The sequence below is a fragment of the Carassius carassius genome, chromosome 49 (assembly GCF_963082965.1).
Source record: "Carassius carassius chromosome 49, fCarCar2.1, whole genome shotgun sequence".
NCBI classification, from domain to species: Eukaryota; Metazoa; Chordata; class Actinopteri; order Cypriniformes; family Cyprinidae; genus Carassius; species Carassius carassius.
The window spans coordinates 3,707,678-3,729,676 of record NC_081803.1 but is presented as its reverse complement, the minus strand read 5'-3'; the positions used below and the strand labels follow the sequence as shown (position 1 = coordinate 3,729,676).

Here is a 21,999-nt window from a genome sequence, read left to right as displayed (position 1 = left end):
AGGAAGGTCACCTCGTTATGTGGACAATAAATCAATATACAGATACAGCAGCAGAAGACACAGAGAGCCACTAGAGTGAGCGAAGTGGGAAGCGCTTGAGTGTACATGCGTGCATACGCTTGCTTGTGTATTTCCAAGGTCACCCCTGGCTGCAGTAGCAAAGCTGGGTTAGCATAAGAGCTCACTCTAGCAGGGCGATCATTATGTTGGGTTATTTATGAACCTCCCCGAACTCTCAGACTTTAATAATTCAAACAGCACAGCCCTACACTCCCATGAGACCCTGCTCCCACAAGCCGGAGGTGAGGGCCATTAATCAAACACTGATCTCCCCTTTCTCTCTTTCTTGCAAGCTCCCATCACATTTTCCCAATCACATCTTAGCTGGTTTTAGATTAGAGCGGTTTGGACAGAAACACATGTAAGGGAGTTTTCACAATTTAGACATTAACTTCATGCAAACAAAACTATGATGCTTAACCAGCCACACAAACAGAGGAAAAGGGTTTTTTACCATGGCGGCTGGAGGGTTGCTAGGCACGCTGTGTCCGTGAACGTGTGTGTGCGAGCGCGAAGTGTGGAGACGGGGGTCTTGGGACACCCTCTCCTCATGCGCTCACCTCTCTGCCCCCCCGCTGAGCCCTTCTGCACCAATCCTGCAAGACAGACAGAGAACAACGTTAATTACATGTATCCTGTGCATTTTTATTATAAGCAACACACACTGTTAGTGCAAAAGATGGATAAACAGCACTGAAATCAAGGGGACTAAACGAGTAGCATCACAAACCCTCACACAAGAAGGTATCGGTGATTCTTTGTTTGGAAATGAGCAATGCAGTACATGTATGTTATACATATTTATTGCTTTGGGTGCTGCCACACAACTGAGATGCGGTCTGTTGTTCTGCTGCTTTATTTCCTGACACAGGGAAGTGTTTGCATGTATACTAGTTTTATAGAGCACTTATATAGGCCTGTTTATCAGGCTTATCTCGCAAAGTGCTTCCACTGCTCAAAATAAACATGGCTGTATGTGAAAGTCTTCTCAACGCAGAACACACACACACCGGAATTGTTTCGAGTGGTGGCAATAACCATAATTTGTGGATCAAACATTGAACTGCAAACTTTTCCTCCACTTAATCCCTTCTTATCTGGCCAAATCTCTTCTCTGTATTAATGCAATTTCCCTGGAATATAATTTCATTCTCTGGATTACAGCTTTTGAAACTGAACAGATGTACTCTATAAAAAAAATAAAAATAAAAAAAAATAAAAAGAGTTCAAGCCAAAAAATATATTTTTTTTAAATATCCAGAAACTGTAAGGGGAGAGAGACGATCCCAATCGTATTCCAATGGTAAAGTGCTGTAGTGTTTTGGATAGATGCTATATTGCTGCTAAAGGATTTGGTGGTTGCTAAAGTGTTCAGAGAGTTGATCAATGTTATGATATGCACCATGGATTTTGCAATTGCTCAGGTGTTCTGAATGGTGTTGCAAAGGCCAGTCTGATTTTTTAATTTTGTATAAAAAAATAATACTTTATTAAGCAGAAATGCGTTAAACTGATCAAAAGTGACCGTAAAAACTAAAATAATAATAACAACAAAATCTATTGTTCTTTTAGACTTTCTATTCTTCAAAACAAAAAATTAATAAATCACGGTTCCGCAAAAATAGTAAGCAGCACAACTTCCACACTGATAATAAATCAGCAAATAGAATGATTTCTGAAGGATCACGTGACACTGAAGACTGGACAAACAAATACTGTATCAAGTGTGGGACAGGGCCACAAACCAAGATAATTTGCATACTCTGGTTATAGCATGTAATATAAAATGTTCTCACCTAATGTACACCTGATGTACACATTACCCAATAATCCATTGGGTACTCAATAAGGCACTGCTTATCTCGAGTCCTTTTATGCACCAAACCTCTAGTTTGACATCCTTTTAAGAGATGAACAAGTGTATCTCGTGAGAGACCCCACAGCGCTGCCAACAGCACAATTACGCTCAATGCAGCCCTGCAGATCTTCTGTTATAATGTTCAGTGGAGTGTGTCCACACAGAGACATTCACAGTCTGCTCGCGGACGGCCCTGCTGTCACTGCCTCCTTATCAGCATCACACTCACACCGCACACCAAACCAGACCTTTCAGAGAGATCATTAGCCCCCAACTGACCAACATTTAAACATGTAGATGACGATCACTGCACTAGACTAGTCATTTTCTTTACGTTATATACTAATGAGTGTGTTTCATGTCAGGATAATAATTTATTTATTACATTTTCAGACAATAAAGCAATACTGAGTTAACTGAACAGGAACACTACTCCTTCACAGTACTTGATAATGATAATTCCTTGATTCTAAGTGAAACCAAGAGTGTTGAAATGATCTTTGACCCTAGATATGTGGGGGATCATTGTCCAGGATTCATCGTATAAATACTTGGGTGTTTATATGGACAATTTGTTATGTTGGTCTTCTCACATCAACAGTCTGTGTTCTAGATTGCAGCAGAGGTTATACTTTTTGCGAAGGTTAAAAGTATTTGGGGTAAATCAGAAGATTTTTTTGGTTTGATAAGATATTGTCTTACAGCATGGTGTGGACACTTGACTGTCCAATCAACATCGAAACTGGCTCGACTTGTACATACTGCTTTAAAATTGTAGACTGGGAAGGAAAACGATGTACTGTAAACAGGAGATGTATGAGGTATCTGTTTTAAGACGAGATAAGAAAACTCTTGCTGATGACATATTTTACAAGAGAATTTTCTCATGCAAATCAAATCCCTACAAAAATTATTTTGTGCCACCTGCAGTTAAGTGATTCAATAGAGAATTGCAAAAATGCGATGCCATACTGATAAACTGTAGTTTTTTAAATATATTTTGCCTATGAGTAATTTATCGTATGTTCCAGTATGTACTGTGCTATGTGAGTCTTATGTTGTGTCCTGTCTATGTCATGATTGTTCAAGATGAATTTCCCAGAAATGGGACAATAAAGCAAATTTTCTGAGTAAATATTGATAATGGGATTAATGAATGACCATATTATGTAATGCAATTAAATGTTTTAATCATTTATTCCCCCCCAAAAAACTCCAAAAATAAAATGGAAACATTTAAAAGATGAAGTTTTAAACATGCCAAATACATTTACAAAAAGCTATCAGTTAAAAAAAAATATATATATATATCTGTAACAATTTACGGTCTCACTATTAACTCACTAACTTAACTAGTTGCTTATCAGCATGCATATTACTATCTTTTACTATTTACAGCACATATTACTAAATACTGGCTGTTTATTAGTACTTCTAAAACACATAATAATAATGCCTTTCAGATCCTTACTCCTACACTATACAGTAAACTTAACCTTACTAAGTTATATTATTATAATTAATAAGAAGCCAATTAGGAGTTTGAGGTAAAAGCCATGATTAATAGTTAGTTAATATTAAGAACTGGCCCCAAAACTTGTCTTTACATGTATTGAATAAATGTGAACATATTTTAATGATCATTTTTGGAAACGTTTTAAATGCAGAGATTTCCCCAAATATCATGAAGTGACCCATAAGTATACAGTAAATGCATCCTGAAAATGTTTACACATCAAGCTGAGGTTAAAGAAAGCATGAGATCATTGATTACCATGCAGTGGTCAGACATTTAACCTCAATATTTCAGCATGAATAAGTAAACACATCCTCCAGCTTGTAAAAAACAAATGAGATCAGCATTTCTCAACACTGCCCCCTGACCGACCTTCACTTTCACCTTCTTTCTGCCTGATGTCAATCCTTTAATCATTTTTCTGGTTCCCTCTAGCAGTTCAGATAATAGAGGTATTAGAAGAGCATGAGCGAGAGGTGGTTTTAACTGGATTCTGTCGTGAGGACAGTCTGGCCATCCTGAAGACAGAAGACAGCATTGCTGCCCTGCAACCAATTACACTACCACTAACAGGGAACAGGGAAAATCTAAAGAGATTCAAACCCTCCAAATCACTGCCAGGCTTTAAATGAAAATAACGAGCCATACTGTACCTCATTTGCCAAACTTTTTTAATAAAGTACTTACAATTGTATATTTGCTAGCATTAACATTTTGGAGAATAAACAAACAATGCTGAGATGTCAATTCAATGAATGTGTTTTAATCTGAAAGATTGCTCATTTAAATCGCATCACATTTCCCACTGAATGTAAGTTTGACATCGTGTCTTTGCAGCTTTCTCAAACAAAACTGTATGGATTAAATGTATTGTTAATATTTTTCACAAATATGATTTCAGATTTCACATCTCAACAGCAAAACCAAGAAACTGAACAGCTCATGGTATTTCCAATCATACTGTACTTCTTCACCTCAGTGGCGAACAGGGGGGAGTGGGAGCTCTTATGTACCTTTAATAATGTTTATTAGTTCTAACAAATAAGTTCTAACAAGCACAGAACAATACAAGGGTAGAGGAGAATCTACAAAAAAATATTTGGGATATAAACACTATATTTATAATGAACCTGTTGATCGATAACTAGGAGAAGAATAGAGTAAACCTTATAGTTAACATACACACAAAGGGTGACTGATGTAAATAAAATCTGTCATCATATTATGTTTGAAAGGTTGTTTTCTCTGTTGTTATTATTATTGGTAAGAATGGTTATTATCCTTATACTGTTAAACTGTTATAATTTATTAATTTTTTCTCACAATCATTTAGAATTGTAGTAATATTAAGTATTACAATAAGTTGTATATTATTACTATAAAAAATTGTATATTTAAGAAATGTAATCATCTCTGAAGGATAAATAATTGTATAGTTGTTGTAAATATAACCTCTACTGTACTCTACTGTGTTCCTGTAGCTCAATTGGTAGAGCATTGCGCTACCAAGCGTAAGGTTGGGGGTTCGATTCCCCGGGAACACATGAGAGGTACAAATTGATAGCCTGAATGCACTGTAAGTCGCTTTGGATAAAAGCGTCTGCTAAATGCATAAAATTTTAATTTTATAAATTTACTGTACTCTGCTAAATATGTTTCTGATCTGAACAGCTGGATATGCTTCATCTGAATGTCCCACATCTCACTGGAGAACCATCTGAACAGGCATTTCTCTCTCCTCAGCTTATAATCAGAGGGAAAAGATCTTCACTATACCAAAGACCATTTTTTTTGATCCAGGAAAACTAATGTTTCAAGGCAGTCAGATAAATTAATTGAGGTATTTCACCCAAAAATGCTAATTCTGTCGTCATTTACTCTCCCCCACCTTTATGATTTTCTTTCTTCCATGAAAAAAAGAAAATAAAATTTCTTTATCCACTTTAATGAAGGACAAAAGAAAACAAATCTATTTTGATCACCATTGATACTCATTACATATGGTCAACAACATTCTTCACAATTTCTTTTGTAGCATGGAAGAAAGAAAGTCACACAGATTTGGAACAACGTGTGTCATGATTCATCAGGCTCTCCCGTCACACACACACACACCCAGACAGACACAGACACCCAGACACAGACACAGACACAGACACAGACACACAGACACAGACACACACATACACACACACTCACTCACAAACACACAGACAAAGGCACAAACAGACACAAACAGACACAGACACAGACAGACACAAACAGACACACACACACACACACACACACACACACAGAGAGACACAGAGACACAGACAGACACAGACACAGAGACACAGACACAGACACACACACACACACACACACACACACACACACACACACACACACACACTCTCTCTCTCTCTCTCACACAAGCCTTCTGATGACCATCAACTGCCACTCTTCAGCTCATCAATCAACTCTACATTAAGGCATTAATGATACGCTTTATTTTTTTTTTTTTAGTTTTTGTGAGTACTCTATTCACAAATTGGATTCTTTATTACAGTTTTTCACTTCTAAAAAGTGAAAGGTTAATACAAATTGTATTTGACTGTTCTGATTTACAGTAGTGAATAAATGCCATTTTTAAAGCTTGCTTGCTGAACTACAAGCAGTGTCTGTGTCTGGATATCTACAGTACAACATAAGATTGGCCTGTCTGTATTAATTGTGGCCCCTCTTGTGCCCCCAGATTAAAAACAAAAACTAGAATATCCCTGATTCATATATTCATAGACATCTATATTCTTTTACAAAACATTAAGGTATCACTGGCTATAGCATATCAAGCAGTTATACAGACACAGACACACAGACACAGACACAGAGACAGACACACAGACACAGACAGACACAGAGACACAGACAGACACACACACACACACACACAGACAGACACAGAGACACAGACACACACAGACACAGAGACACAGATACAGACAGACACACACACACACAGACACAGAGACACAGACACACACACACACACACACACACACACACAGACAGACACACAGACAGACACAGACACACAGACACAGACAGACACACAGACAGACACAGACACACAGACACACAGACATAGACAGACACACAGACACACAAACAGACACAGACAGACACAGAGACACACACATAGACACAGACAGACACAGAGACACACACACACACACACACACACACACACACAGACAGACAGACACAGACAAACAGACACAGACAGACACACAGACACACAAACAGACACAGACAGACACAGAGACACACACACACACACACACACACAGACAGACAGACACAGACAAACAGACACAGACAGACACACAGACACACAAACAGACACAGACAGACACAGAGACACAGACACACAGAGATTGGCCTGTCTGTATTAACTGTGGCCCCTCTTGTGCCCCCAGATTAAAAAAAAACCCTAGAATATCCCTGATTCATACACATCTATATTCTTTTGCAAAACATTAAGGTACCACTGGCTATAGCATATCAAGCAGTTATACAGAGCTTAATTTCACAAATTTGAGTCTTACAAATACATGAATTTGAGAAAAGATGTGTTTTGAGTTTTTGTGATGCATTTTAAATAATTCTGTGTTATTTTATCATTGTTAATAATTTGAATTATTTTATATTTTTAACATGCTTTTGTGTTAATTTTAGCTAAAGTTTTAGTGATTTTGTCCTTTTGTGTTTTTGTTTAAACTTATCTATTGTTTTTACTAATTATTTTAGTACATAAAAATACATTAAATGCAAATGAGAAATGCTGCTTAAGAAGATTTTGTTTGTAATTTTGTTAAAGTTTGTTAAAACATTTATATTTATGGTTAACTGTTTTGAGTTTGACAGAGAAGTTAAGCTTTTTTTAACTGCTACTAGAAAAAACAACTGGATGTTTCTAGAAAAATAAATCAAGCTAATATTTCCATTTGTTTTTAATTATGTGCATTTTCTTAAATATATTTTAATTGTTTGCAGTAAGTACTTAGAATACTATGATATTAGCCTTAGCAAGACAAAGGAGTTCACGATCAATTAAGGTGTTAATCAGATGTTAAAAAATATGACCCTTAAAACAGAATCTCTTATTATAATTCATTCAAAACTTGCAGCTCTTCTATCTATTTAAATGAAGTAGTGGCAGAACTCATTAAAAACCATCAATCCACCAGAGTAAAGAAAAACATTGTTTTCATCTAGTTAACTGAAGACAGAAAGAGATTTCGACAGGGGAGTAGGTTAGCATCACATCTTCTCCCCAGTGTTACTAATTACATGCATTCATTTTCTTTTTCTTTCATTCTTCTCAGTGTTTTAAGGAACACTGTTAATTTCCTCTCTAGGGAAATCAACAGAAGCTGGCATTAAACGAAAGCGTCTTCCATTCGGAGCCTAGCTGTTTTCTACAAGTTTGGCATTTATTTACCATCACGAAACTCCTAAATCTCAAAATGAGCTTGTGTACGCATTTTTGCTCCCTCATTACAAACATCCCATGATTCCTAAGGAAAAGCTTTCTGGCCTGCAGGCAAAAGGCACTGGCATTGCATCTCGTTAGAATGAGGTTGCCAGATCAGCGCCACACTTCTCTGCACACTGATTATTGGACGCCCATTTAATGAATCTTGCGCATGGTGAATCGCACCTGCTCCCACGGAAAGACTCGGGTGCTGCTTAGGGTCTATGCCATAAACAGATGTTATTTTGTTGCTCGAAACATACAAACCATCAGTCTGGGAACTGCAACTCTAGGAAGTGTTATGTTTAGGTTAGTGGTGGGTTACAAGCTAAATATGGAGCTGTGTGTTGATACTTGTATGAGTTTAAACACCATTGCCCATCCAAATGTTTACTTCAGAGCCATTTTAACCTCTTCGAATAAGTCTATTAAAGGCAGGGTAGGTAATACATGTATAAACAACTTTCTTCCAAATTTGTTTAAACTTTCTATATATATCAATGCATAATTAAAATGTAAGTACTCTGATAAAAAGAGTATAAAAATCGAGTGACTCTAGACCGTTTAATCTGTATTAAACACAGCTCATTATTTCCATTTCGGGACGAAACATAGGATTGGCTTAGGCGACTGTCACTCTCTCGCAACCATGGCAACCACCCTTTTGCCACACATGACCTACCCACTTGCGCGCGCACGTTTGATTTGAGGAATTCAACAGGCACGGATCCTAGGAATACCAAAACAATGGCAGAGAAACAGCAAGCAAATTTCACAGTACCAGCCTATGCAGTTAGTGAAGGCAAACCAGGCAAAAAAAGGAAGACAGTAACAGTACAAGAAAAGGCAATGAACAAAAAGTCTTTGGATAAACAAAGAAATAAAATGCGAGTTTATATCGGCGTGGCTTTCCAGCGATGGCGAGAACTGAGGGAATTCAAGGGGCTGAAAAGTGACTCCTTGATGGCTTTATTTCTGCTGGACAGGTAAATCTTTGTTTTTGTATTTTGATCATACATATTTTTTTCATGAAGCATGTGTCATTAGCACACGTAGCTGCGTAATATAGCTAACATAACATTACTTAGCGAGCCGTAGTAGAGACGATAAATAATCTATAGGAGCCCAGAAGGGAGGGGGTGGAGTGAATGCAAATAATGAGCTGTCTTTAAAACAGTCGTGAGAGGTCTACAGACACTCGATTTTTATACTTTCTTTTTCAGAGTACTTACATTTTAATTATGTATTGATATATAAATAAAGTTTAAACAAATTTGGAAAAAAAGTTTTTTATACATTTTTTTACCTACCCTGCCTTTAATAATGACCCCAGCGCACATCTATATTGAGAGTGTGTGTTTAGAGAAGGGAATACAGAAGTTTTGAATAAGCCACTCAAAACTTGCTCACACATACAGTACTTGTGTATTCCTCACTAGTATGTTCTAGAGAATCAGCAGACTGACATGCTGGTCGAGTGCTGTTTTACACCCAGACAGAAGCACACATGAAGCTTGCTGAACTCGATCTAGATTTTGAGGTTTCTAGATGCATCTAATTTATATTTCTGCAGTAGTCAAGTCAAGGTTCTACCCTAAACACATGAAAGCAAATCATCCGACATTGTTGAGCTGAATGACAGCAGTGAGAAAGGCCATCAAGGTTTCCAATTCTTATGCTCAACAATGAGACGTTCTGAAAGGATAAAACAGACAGATGAAAGAGAAAAGTCTTTGGTTTTTTACTCATTTTAACCTGGAATAAACATTCATTCAAAAGAGCTATCAAGGAATAATTCAGAGTGACATGAAGATAGGGTCTGGGATAAAGAAAATATATATATATTTTAATTTTGTTTAAAATGTACGTGCCTTTTAGTTCTTAAAAATCTAATATTTGTTTTCATGTTACATATGGTTTACAAAAATTTGGTGTTAGTGCAACCAAGTAAACGGTTTAGAATTTTTTTTTTTAATATTAAAATTATATAATATAAAAAAAAATTTAAACCATGAATTCATGAGAGTACACACACATATTTTCAAAAATGTTTTTAAATATATTGGTAAAAAAAAAGGTCAAAATTAATTACTATTTTTTTTTTTTTTTACAATGTCATGAATTATTAAACATTTGAGGGAAAGAACCCTCTCTATAATATACAACATTTATTAAAAAAAAGTTTTTTTGTCATTATCTTAATTTTCAAGGTATTGCTTTGGTGGACATAAGTCTTCAGATTTTAAATTTTTTTTTTAATATATATAAATATATGTCACATTTCCTTCCAACTCTTCTAAATACAACAACAAAGCAACAGGACACTTAAAATAATTTCTGCATAAAGTGCATCCTTAAAACCTTTCACCTCTTCTTCTCATTCTCAAAAAAAAAAAAAAAAAAACTTAAATCTCATGACAACCCGCTCTGATCAAAGCTTCAAAGCAAGCACTATCACTAAAGGAGCCAGTACAACGCTAATTGTTTACGATAAGCACAATACAAACACGCATCATCTTCCAAAAGTGATGTCCATTTACTGACAACATCATCTTTAATGCTGACTTGTCTTCCTGGAATCTGGAGAGGTGTGTTGATTAAAAAAAAAAAGGCTTATGTTGAAGTGGAAATGCGAGAGAAAGTGCAGCTTCACGCATTTGTTGATCTGGCAGCGAAGAAAAACGCTGAATACGCTATAGGGAGAATGGATGCCATCAATAAACAAATAACTGCATTGTCAATATTTAAGATGGAGAAGTGCTTCCTGCTGACTTTAGGTCAACCCTGTAGGGACACAAATAAGAGAGAGGAGGATAACAAGAATAGAGAGATTACAAAGTATAACTACAGACCAGCAACTACTCTTCCCACCAATACATCACAATCTCTTTCTTAGACTTCCTTTTCCTCACACAATTCTCATTTGTCTCACTTTAAACAGCTTTCTACTTCCACTTCCTCAATCAACTTCTGACGGCCTAATGTGACACTAACAGATGCACATCAGACACAAAGATCCATCAGAGCAAACGCTTCCCTAACAAATCTCAATATTACACTGACAGGAATAGGCTGCTATGTGTCATTTTCTCTGGAAAAGTTCTTCCTATCTCAGTTTTTCCTGAAGAGTAATCAAAGTCAAATAAATTTAAAAAAAATATATCACTACCAGTTAAATTAACATGATTTGATACCCATTTCAATAGCATAGCAAATACTAATATGCTAACAAACACATTATATTTGTTTAATTTTATGTTAATATTTAACTTTTGAAATATAGGAAGCAATTAAAATGTTAAATATTACAATAAATATTTACTGTATAAATTATACCAGTTTAATATAGCTTTCAAGTATTCTTCCGGTTCATTTTTCCAATATTTTTTAGTCATTATTAGTCCGTTTTTCCCAGCATCTAACATGTTTGTCTTAATCTTTAACATGTTTATGCCACTAATGGCACAGAAATTACACACTTTATCTTTAAAACATAACGATCAATATTATGTTCCAATTAAACAGTTTAACTTTTTAATAAAAGCTTTAAATTTCACTACATTGGCTTGGGTTAAAGGTTTAGACATTAGTGTGGGCATAAACCTGATCTACAGTATTGGCTGACTCGTTTGTCTTCTTCTGCTAAGACATTTTAAACGAGGAACGGCAAAATGGCCTGGATTTATTATGAGATGCATCAAACTGATCTCCTCTTTGATGTCGCCTGAGGACTCACACACATCAGCGTTCAAGTCCCCATTCACACTCTTTGCCTAATAGCGTTTTATTCTAAAAGCATACACTGCACAAAAACACACACATTACAAATGCAAGTGAACAATTGTTGTGGTATTAAAACTACAGTCAGTCTGAGCATGTATTAATTTAATGGCAGTTGCTCTGAAATAAACCCAGACAGAGAATATATTTGTACTCAAGAGATTATGGCTACTTTTACATGCTCTTATATTTTATACACACACACACACACACACACAAAGTATATACATTAACAATATCACACTCGTAGCAGAGCAATATGGCTGTATATCAGCACAGCTGTTAATCACAGTGTACTGATATTCTTTACAGCTATATCTCAATTCTGCAAGTGTGACAGCAGTGTACTGTACAATAGTTTGACAGCAGAAATGTATAAATAAAAATGAAAAAACCCAACGGAGAGTTCTCAAAAACCCTCTTCTGTGCAGAACTACTTCTTTCCGCTGGATTCAAATCTCAGTTTGACAGTTTAAAGGTACAGGTTGTAGGATCTGCCACTAGAGGGCGCACTACCTAAACAATAACAATCGCGTGGTTTGATGACGCTAAGGAGGAGCATGGAATGATGGGATTTGTTGTCTTCTACCCAACTGCTGACAGCCATTAATCAGACAGAAAGATAAATCATGGATTTAACGGATAAGGTAAAGTTTTATAAATGTTGTTTTTGATGTCATAACTTTATTATATTGAATTAGACCTGAGTAATGGAAGGTTTACAACTAAATACATAACAAATGCGGGTTCAACGATTTGCACAAGTAGATTAACGTTACATACAAAATCAATGCAAAGACATGATCAGACTATGGATCAGACGCGTCCTCGCGCAGGTCTAAAGGCGCGATGCCACGCATTTGGCGTGTATGCCCCATAATACTAATCTTGTTGATCGTTATAATAGCATACGTTTTCTGTAAAGATACGAATCAAAACAACTCACATGTCGAGTAAAACAAGCGCGATCTGCATCTTTTTCTAGTTGAAGTTTGCTGCGAAGCTCTCTCCATCTAGAAAATGCAATACCGATATTGATCTTTGCTCTTTCTCTCCTCTTGTCCCAAACCCTTCTTGGGTTGTTTAATTGGCACGTACGCTTACGTTTACGGGAGCTGTCCTTGTCGACAGAAGCAGCAGCAACAGTAAACAGCAGACGGTAAACAGTAATTATGTTCCATAAATAAGTAACACAATCCACCATAAAACGTGTAAGAAGAAGTAAATAAGGAACTGCTTGAAGCAAGCTAGTGATTTGCTGGACGCTAGACACTACTTCCGCATTTGTCAATGACACTGTTGTCATGTGGTTTCTACGTCAGTAAAGGGGGTAACAAAGGGTAACTAACGTCATCGACGGGCGACTGCACTGCCCCGTGTCATGGTTTAGAATGGGAATTTTCCTCCTGATTTACAAGTAGTTGAAAAAATTAGAGATATTGTTAGTAATCAGCTGGAAAAAAAATATAACACTAGCCTAGTGGTTTTTGGATATTTTACTGCAAATATCTTACAAATTGTACCTTTAACATCTGAGCTCAAGATCCGTTACTAATTCAAAAACGTCACTGTAGAACTAATATGGAAGAAATGTTGAGTTGCTTCACTGAAAACGTATTTTATCACTGTATTAAAAGCTCGCTGTATTATTATGAGAGAGAGATGAACTGTGATAACCTGCATCTGATAGAGCATTCATTCTTCAGCTAAATCTCACATTCACAGTAAAACATTAGCTTGAATGTCCGCTGAGGAAAGCATTATCTTTGTCGTACTATCCTTTCATCAGATAAGAGTGATTTCCATTAACAGCACTACTCAATGCATTTGTTGGCTGCATCTTAAGAGGTGTTGTTGAAAGTAAAAATAACTTCCTTGTTTACAACCCTGTTCAATCTCTTTCAATACAAAAGTCTTTACTGCTGACTCACTCATAAAAACACGTAACTAAACTTTGTAACTAAAATCAACATCACCAGCAAACTTCTCAAATTTCTCAATACTAAATACTATTATTAAATACTACTATTATAATATGATTTTTTAAATAATATTTAATAAACAACATCAGTCATCATAAAAGCTGCTAGGCAATTCAGTCAAAAGTACAAAGGCAGCACTCTGATATACAGCATTGAAGTTACATAAAATATAAAGTGATGACATTTTGCCTCAGTCAACACTATTTGCTCTGGAACAAATAAAAGAGACCAAAGACTGCCCTGTTAGATTTACTCAAAACAAATGATATTTCATGTTTAACCACTATATAGACATCAGGGGCAGCTGTGGCCTGATGGTTAGAGAGCCGGACTAGTTACCAGTAGGTTGCGGGTTCGAGTCTCTGTGCTGGCAGGTGTTGTAGGTGGGAGGGAGTGAATGAACAACTTCCACCCTCAATACCCATGGCTGAAGTGCCCTTGAGCAAGGCACTGAACCCCCAGTTGCTCCCCAGGTGCAGGATCTATAGCTGCCCACTGCTCCAGGTGTGTGTTCACGGTGTTCACTTCTCACTGCTTTGTGTGTGCACTTGGATGGGTTAAATGCAGAGCACCAAATCAGAGTATGGGCTACCATGTCACAACAACTTTTTCGACTATCAGAGCCAATGGCAAATTCCAGAAGATCTGCCGAAGTGAGGCTGCTCCCGCCAGGTTCATGAGCGCTGAACGGCCGCAGACGCTCTGGAGCTCACATCTCTGAAAACATTTAAGGACATTTTCAAATAGACGTTATCTTCATTAACAAACCCCAAATTTAAAGTCTAAACAACTACATTCTCGCCTAAAAAACTCTTAAATTACATTCCATGACACAAACAGTATTATTTTTTTAATTATAGTGGATTTGGGTGTCCGCCATGACACTCGCTGTAAGAAATACCACAAGCAGAGTGATACAAACGTTGAAACGGTTGGAGTGATGTAATCACTAGAATATCGCACCACAGGAAAATGCTCTCCGATTTTAAGAAAATTTTTATTTTATATTATTATTATTATATTTTGCAAACAAAATTTAAAAAAAGAAAAATAACAAAACCTTTGTGTCTTTCTACCTTCTTGAAAGTCTTAACAAGGTCATGAATTGAGAAATCAACTTTTACTTGACCTTTTGACATAAGAGATCATCATGCAAAAAGAATATCCTGCAAGCTTCAAAACTGAAAACGGCCTTGTTACCGAAATTAAAGTATTTATTGACACCAGGCCCAGCAAACACCAGATCCTGGAATGTGGCTACTAATACATGTAAATAGTTTAAACACCGCCTCCACTGAAAAATATCAACACCTAATTCTATAGCCCCGCCCACTGATTCATGCAAGACATACAGTAGTAGGGAAATAACATAAGTGGTGCTAAACTGGATCGAGCAACCAAGCGATAAACATGTTGTTAAAGATCGCAAAATATTCTGCAGTGCCTGGTTGTGGAAGACACAGTCACTGCATAACCTTCCTTCGGATTAAAATTTACATTTTAATTAAAATTAGGAATGCGTTTTTAATGAAGTTTCACCTCATGTGAATAAAACTTTGAGCGTTTGTTTGCTTCATTTCACCGCGGATTCCTTTGTAACAAGACACAGGTCGACGCTGGATTTGCAAAGCTGGGTAGAAAATAGCCTATTACTTATTTATTTTTATGTTTCTGAATGTATATAAGTGAACCTCAGACAACAGTATAAAATAATTTTAAAAAGCCAGTTCATGACCCCTTTAAAGAAAAATCATATTTTTTTTGTTTCTAATTTCTGTGTGAAAATGTTTTATTTAGGGACTATGTGTATTGATTTAAAATAATAATAATAATAATAATAATTATGTGAACAAAAAAAGACAATCACTTGTCAAAATAATTTGGACAGTTCACAAGCACAAAAACACTGAAGAATTTCTCATAGACTGGACTTGTTTGTGATGTCTGGGGTTACGGTGACACAAAAGTCTTCTACAGACTTCCCCGGATGCTTCAAGCCTCCAGTAGCTTCGGTAACACTGTAAAAGTGCTAAAACTACAGCTGCCCATTTAAAAAAAAACAAGAGCTTAAAGTGAAAGCCATTTAGAGTGGATTAGATCTCTGGAGAAGTGTTAATGGACAGAGAGAGGAAACGCATACAAGACTTGTTTAGCACATAAGAGTTAAGATATACTATTGATGAAAACTAATACAAACGCAAGAACATGCAAGAACATACAAAAAGATTAAGAGGAATCAGAGAGCAGGGCAGAGGGAAACTCAATGACAATGAAGTGAACAGATGCAGGAAAGAGATGGAGAAAATGATTGGAAACACTCCTGAACAAGAAAGAAATGCAGCGAGAGTGTACAACACGTTGTATCCCACCAATAAATCAAAAAGGCTCGAGTAAAACTGAGCCAAGAAAACAGTTAAACAAGCACAGCGGTCAACCTCAAAATCATCATCTTCCTGTTTCCTTCATATCATGTCACATTTCAATACTTTTAATTTCTAAAAACAAATTAACGTGGACCCCCAAGTGCAATAACATATTCTAATTATATGAGGTACTTTTAAGCACCTTTAAAAAAAATGTAATTATAATAATAAATAAATGTTATCTAAAACACAAATATAATATAACATAATAAATAAATATTATAATTTCCAATTTATTCCTCAGACATCCCAAGTGCATTTAACATATTCCAATTTTATGAGGCACTTTTAAGCACTTCAACAATTTTCCAATATTAATAAATAAACAAATGCTTTAATCAAGGAATCATTTTTCATTTGAAAACGAATGTAATTAAAAAAAAGAAAGTACATGAAACAAGGACACCATCAAATAATGTGATACTCAGTTTTGTATATTGTTGAACCTATGCAGTTCATGGTAATATTTACTAATACATTTCATGTTTCATTAAAAGAATGTAAACCTTTATTCCATTATTCCTTCAAATTGATATCCTGTGTTTCTAAAGCACTGAGAATCACTGCATTAAAGTACTATACTAGTCAGTCTTTTTAAAGAGCAAGAAAAATTCAGTTTCCCATCATTTGAGTCTTTGAAAGGACCCTTATATAACAGCACACGGGTCACGTCGCTCTCTCTCCTCTCTCCGCTTCAGCTTCATATGCTGGAACGCAGAGCGAATCGCATCCAACCTTAGGCTAGCGTTTCTCAGTATCATGGACGCCATCTGTTCATACTGCAATCAACCCACTGCGGCCTGCACGCCGGGCCCTCCACTCCATACTGCACCTCTCCAGCACGTGCGACCTGAGGAACTGAAAGCAGTGAGGCGGAACAGCAGAAGAAACTCTGTGTTTATGCAGAATGAGGAATTTAGAACAAGTGTGGGTAATCTGAAAGAGGAAAAACAGAGCGTGTGTGTGTGCACAGGAGCCGCAGCACCTCAGAGCCGAGGGAGAGCGGATCAGTGAATCCATTCATTCCGGGGTCATTTTGGACATGTTACTCGACAACATCAATTCATTAGCACAGTCCCTCACCATTTCTCTCAGAATAACCCACCCCCTACAGTATCCAGAGGTAACCACGACCCACAATAGACTGGGACAAGCAGTCTACAGTCAATCAGATTGAGCGATGTTGTAAATATTTCAGTGGCCGTCTCTCTCCTTCTCTCGCTCTCAAATATCTGTTTACTTCTTGTGTCACTTTGCAATCTGAAACTGAATTTTTCACTAATTCAGCAGTCAGAACAGCCTGGTTTTCAGAGGCCCTCTGAAGTTGGATGGTGTTAGAAAGAAAGGAATGAAAAGAGCGTTTGGTTATCAAACGAGGGAAGTGTTTTTTTTCAGACGCCCACACGTGTGCTTTCACAGGCGGCCGTGACCTCGGGTGCGCCGCTCATACGCTCCCAATAAAGGGGCCTAATTAGACGTGGGGAATTTGTGCCGGGTCTTGAGGCTGAATGGATGTAAAGAGCTCGCCGTTCCTCTCGCCTGTGTTGGGTTTATTTGAGTACACAGGAAGCGGGAGCAATCTGATGCCAGATTAAGAGCTAAACATCATTTTCAGATTTTTTCCCCCTTCGTTTTACAGAGCCGTCTGCACTTGTGAATGGACCTTGAAGGGGAGTGAAAGAGTAGAAAGTAAAGGTCATTGAGGTCACGTCTGTAAATTCTGAAAGCTTGCACTTCCTGTCTGCTTCCATTTTCATAATAAAATACAAGATTACAGCACAGTATACACTGAATACTGACACCCCTTTCCTTCTTTTTTAATAGTATGTGAAAGTGTTATTATGATTTATTCACAAAGCAATAACTTTAAAGCACTTATAAGACTTACTGTATATGATCTTGTCGCTGAATCTCATTTAATTAATTTATGTGAATCAGTTCGAACTGTAAATTTAACTTTTTTTTCAGCCTTTAGATGATATCCAATATCCATCTTGATATTTAAGAATTTTTTCAAAAGTGGAATAAAGATTATTTCTTTGAACAGGGAAACATATTTTTGACCAAAACAATGTGCAGTCAATCAGATTAAAAGAACACTTTCATTGAGATACTATTATAGTTTTAAGAAATATTTTAAATCTTTATTTTACATTATCATTTAAATTTTAGATAAAGTTTTAGTTTTTGTGTGCGCGCGTGACAATCATTTTTAGGAATTTTTTTTTTTTTACATGTCTAGGTATATAGTGTTTAATATTTATTTCAGTTTAAATAATTAAATTGAGAAATGTTGCCTTTTCATTTTGATAAAGGTTTTTTTTTTGGTTAGCTTTTTATTTTATTTTTAATGGTTTTATTTTATTAAAAAAAAAATTATGATTTAAATTTTTCCGTTTTAGTTAACTATAAATACCCGGCTTCAGGCATGTTAACCACACAATTTGTCATTGTGTGTGTCAATTTGTCACCTTTACAAACATCAGCTCATTCTTAGCTATGGAGAAGTGCAGCTCCTGGGAGTTTCAATGACAGTGTGAATGGAAAACAGATATGGGGCTTAAGAGCCGTGTGTGTGTGTGTGTGTGTGTGTGTGAGGAAGTGAAAATCGGCTTGTCTCAGCAAAGTGCTGAATTCCTAGCAGAGTTGAGTGACCCCAGGGCCCTCAGATGCAGCAGCGCAGAGACAGGAGGATGTGTTCATCTCTGTGTGTAAGCTGCAGTTTTGACCCCTGACCCCATTCCCTTGCACACCACTCTCCTCTTTACATATTCATCACCTCGCATCCTGCATTTCTGATCGTGCATTATAACCACATCGATTCAGTGATGTGATGAACCAGCACGCAGGAGCATCAGTGTGTTCGAGATGAATGTGAGTGGCTGTGTTGAGCAGATTGTTTAGTTCTCAGTCCATGTGTTTGCTGTACAACTTGTTCCAGTTTTCTCTGCTATTTTGGTTTGATGCAATGTTCAATTTCATGATCAATGTATGTCACTTAAGTCATTAGACATTAGTCAAAAGTCATTATCTTATTTTGATTTTGTCCCCCTATTTTATGTCTATTTTATTTATTTATTCCAAAAAAGTTTTTCATTTCATTATTGCTTGTTTACATAGTTTGGCATTGTTCTTTATTTATTTCTAATTATAATTATTTATTGATAATTAATTTTTTAATTATGTTGTTTATTTTTTTCTCATTTAATTAGTCAATTATTTAATGGTTATTTTCTTATTTATATTCTTCCTTTCGTTCATTCTTTTTCTTTCATTCATTCTTTTTCTTTTATTCATTCTTTTTTCTTTCTTTCATTCTTTCATTGATTCATTCTTTCAACTACTGGCTGAGTTAGTTCTTTTTGGGGTAACACAAATGCACCAATAAGACAAATACTGGGAAAGAGAGAAAAAAAGAGAGCTAGAGATTGCTAGAGAAGGTAAAATGGGCAAAACAAAGCGAGGCTGGCTCATCATGTAAGAATCATTTATTTTATTAGTTTTGTTTGGTTCAATTCTTTTTTCCATTTATAATAATTTATCAGCAATTTAATTAACATTAACATTCTTTTATAATCATTATTATTATTATTATTATTATTGGCACTGTTCTTGCTGGCCTGACAAAAGAAGGTGAATGTGTGTAACCCTGAAAAGCACCAATTTGGACATTAGTTATAAGACAAATACTGGGGGAAAAAAAGACAGAAAGAAAAAGAAAGTGAAAAAAAGAGAGATTGCACGGCAAGATGGGCAAAAGTGAGGCTCTGTGCCGGCTCATCCCTCGGGAATTGTCGTCATGGATACATCCTTCCAGCAGCAGCTCCCTGATTCCCAGAGAGCGACGAGTACAAGACAGAAGGAGAGAGAGAGAGAGACAGATGGAGTGGCTCTTATTGCAGTGAGAGACATCGTCTGATCACTGACACAACAAAACTCAATCCAACACACCAACTCACAGTCAGATTAAAGACTGCATGAAAGGGCTTTGCATCACACTTAACTTCCTTAATGCCATGCACTTGGTCAAGCTGTATAGTTCAGTTATGATTAACAGCTGTATCAAGTAAAAATAGTTCAATTCTATCCAATTTTAAATATATACAGTAGTGCACATGCTTTTTATTCATCTAAAGAAACGTGTATCTCTGGTGTATGAGTGTTTATCTGAATTCATCCATGAGTCCCAGCGGCAGACACTTTTAATCAGAAATTCAAGCAGCTTCAGACAGAGCAGTCTCTCTCTCTCTCTCTTCTCTCTCTCTCTCTCTCTTCCTCTCTCTCTCTCTCTCTCTCTCTCTCTCTCTCTCTTCCTCTCTCTCCCACTGAACAGTCCTTTCAAGACATACCTATTCAGCCCGTCCACAACACATCTGAAAAGGATGAAAAACTGATATGAGATGGGAATAACAAAGCCTGGCAGAGAGTACAGTAGCGCACGGGAAATGACAAAGAAAGAGAGAACTGAGGAATTGATCTCAAACATCAGATGTTGATTTCTGATTACAGATTTGGAAAAACTTCACAGATATAAGGATACTGTGAAACAGGAAAATAAACTGCAGTATACCAATGCTCATACTTCAGCACATGAACACCACTGAAAATATCAAAGAGTCCCTTAGTATAGTATGACCATTTATATAACATTATTTGTTGTTGTTGTTGTTGTTACTGGTGTTATTATTGTTATGTATAATAATAAACTATTATTATTATAAAACAGTAAAGTATAATTTTTATTGCTATTTCAAAAACAAACAAATACAAGCATATTTTTATTAACACTTATGTAATTCAACTATTTCAGTATTTCTTTAAATTTAATATAGCAATAAAAAATATGGTATTACTGTTTTGTTGCACTATTACTACTACACTGATTACATTTTAAATATAATAATATGAAATACAAACATCTTTATATGAACACTTTTGTTAATTTAATATTTCACTTTAATTATTTTAATTTTAATATAGTAATAAATAATACATTAGTGTTTTATATTACTACTACTACTACCGCACTGACTTAATTTTAAATAATACTACTACTAATAATAAATACAAATGTGTTTGTATTAACACTTTTGTTATGTATTAGTTTATTTTTTAATGATTTTAATTTTAACATAGTAATACAAATAATATTACTGTTTTGTTATATTATTATTATTACTACTACTATTATATGTGCTAGTAATACATAGAATAAACTAATGCATCTGTATCAGAATGACTGATCTTCAAGGAATTCAAGGACAAAAAGTGTGAGGAGAATAAAGCAACATTAGTCTGTTACTACATGCAGGACTAACAATTAACGCTGAAATATCAGATGAACCGCAGAGATAGAGGCGTGGGCTGCCAAAGTCATTGGATTCTCAAGGACACTGCGGCGGAGGAGTGTGTGTGTGTGTGTGTTTGATGGAGAGAGACGAGCGTGCAGGAATATGAGAGGCAGCCTGGGAATACACTCACATGGACTGGCCGAACTGTGAGCATGTGTGTGTGTGAGTGTGTGGCTCGGCATCCTGGGGAAAGTAGAGTGATGACGGCAGAGTTTCAAGCGGAAACAAGTTGTTAGTCTTCACAACTTGCTCACGCTTGTAGTTCAATCCAGCAGAGACTGATTAGCCACCATTTGAACAGGAAGTCTGAGCGTGTTGGTCTGTCTGAACAGTGACACTCCATTACCTGAAGCGAGTCCACTACACTCCACTGCACAAAGAGCTAGAGCCAGCCAAAACCAACAGACTTCAGACAATGACTGGTACATTTCTGCCCAGGCCAAGACACGATCAATGCCACCCACAACCATTACTTGGTTATTTTTTGCTCCAGGCACCTCACTTCATGAT

General features: G+C 36.3%; 1 protein-coding gene across 5 annotated transcripts in view; it reads right to left on the bottom strand.

Annotated features, from left to right (window-relative positions):
• The window catches only part of LOC132132990 (spermatid perinuclear RNA-binding protein-like), a 101,738-nt gene that overhangs the window by 36,726 nt on the left and 43,013 nt on the right, over positions 1–21,999 (bottom strand). For all 5 annotated transcript variants that reach the window (XM_059545642.1, XM_059545644.1, XM_059545647.1 and 2 more), the window contains exon 3: positions 515–656. In XM_059545642.1, coding sequence (XP_059401625.1) covers positions 515–517 — 3 coding nt within the window. In that variant the 5' untranslated portion in view covers positions 518–656. The remainder of the gene's footprint in view (positions 1–514; positions 657–21,999) is intronic.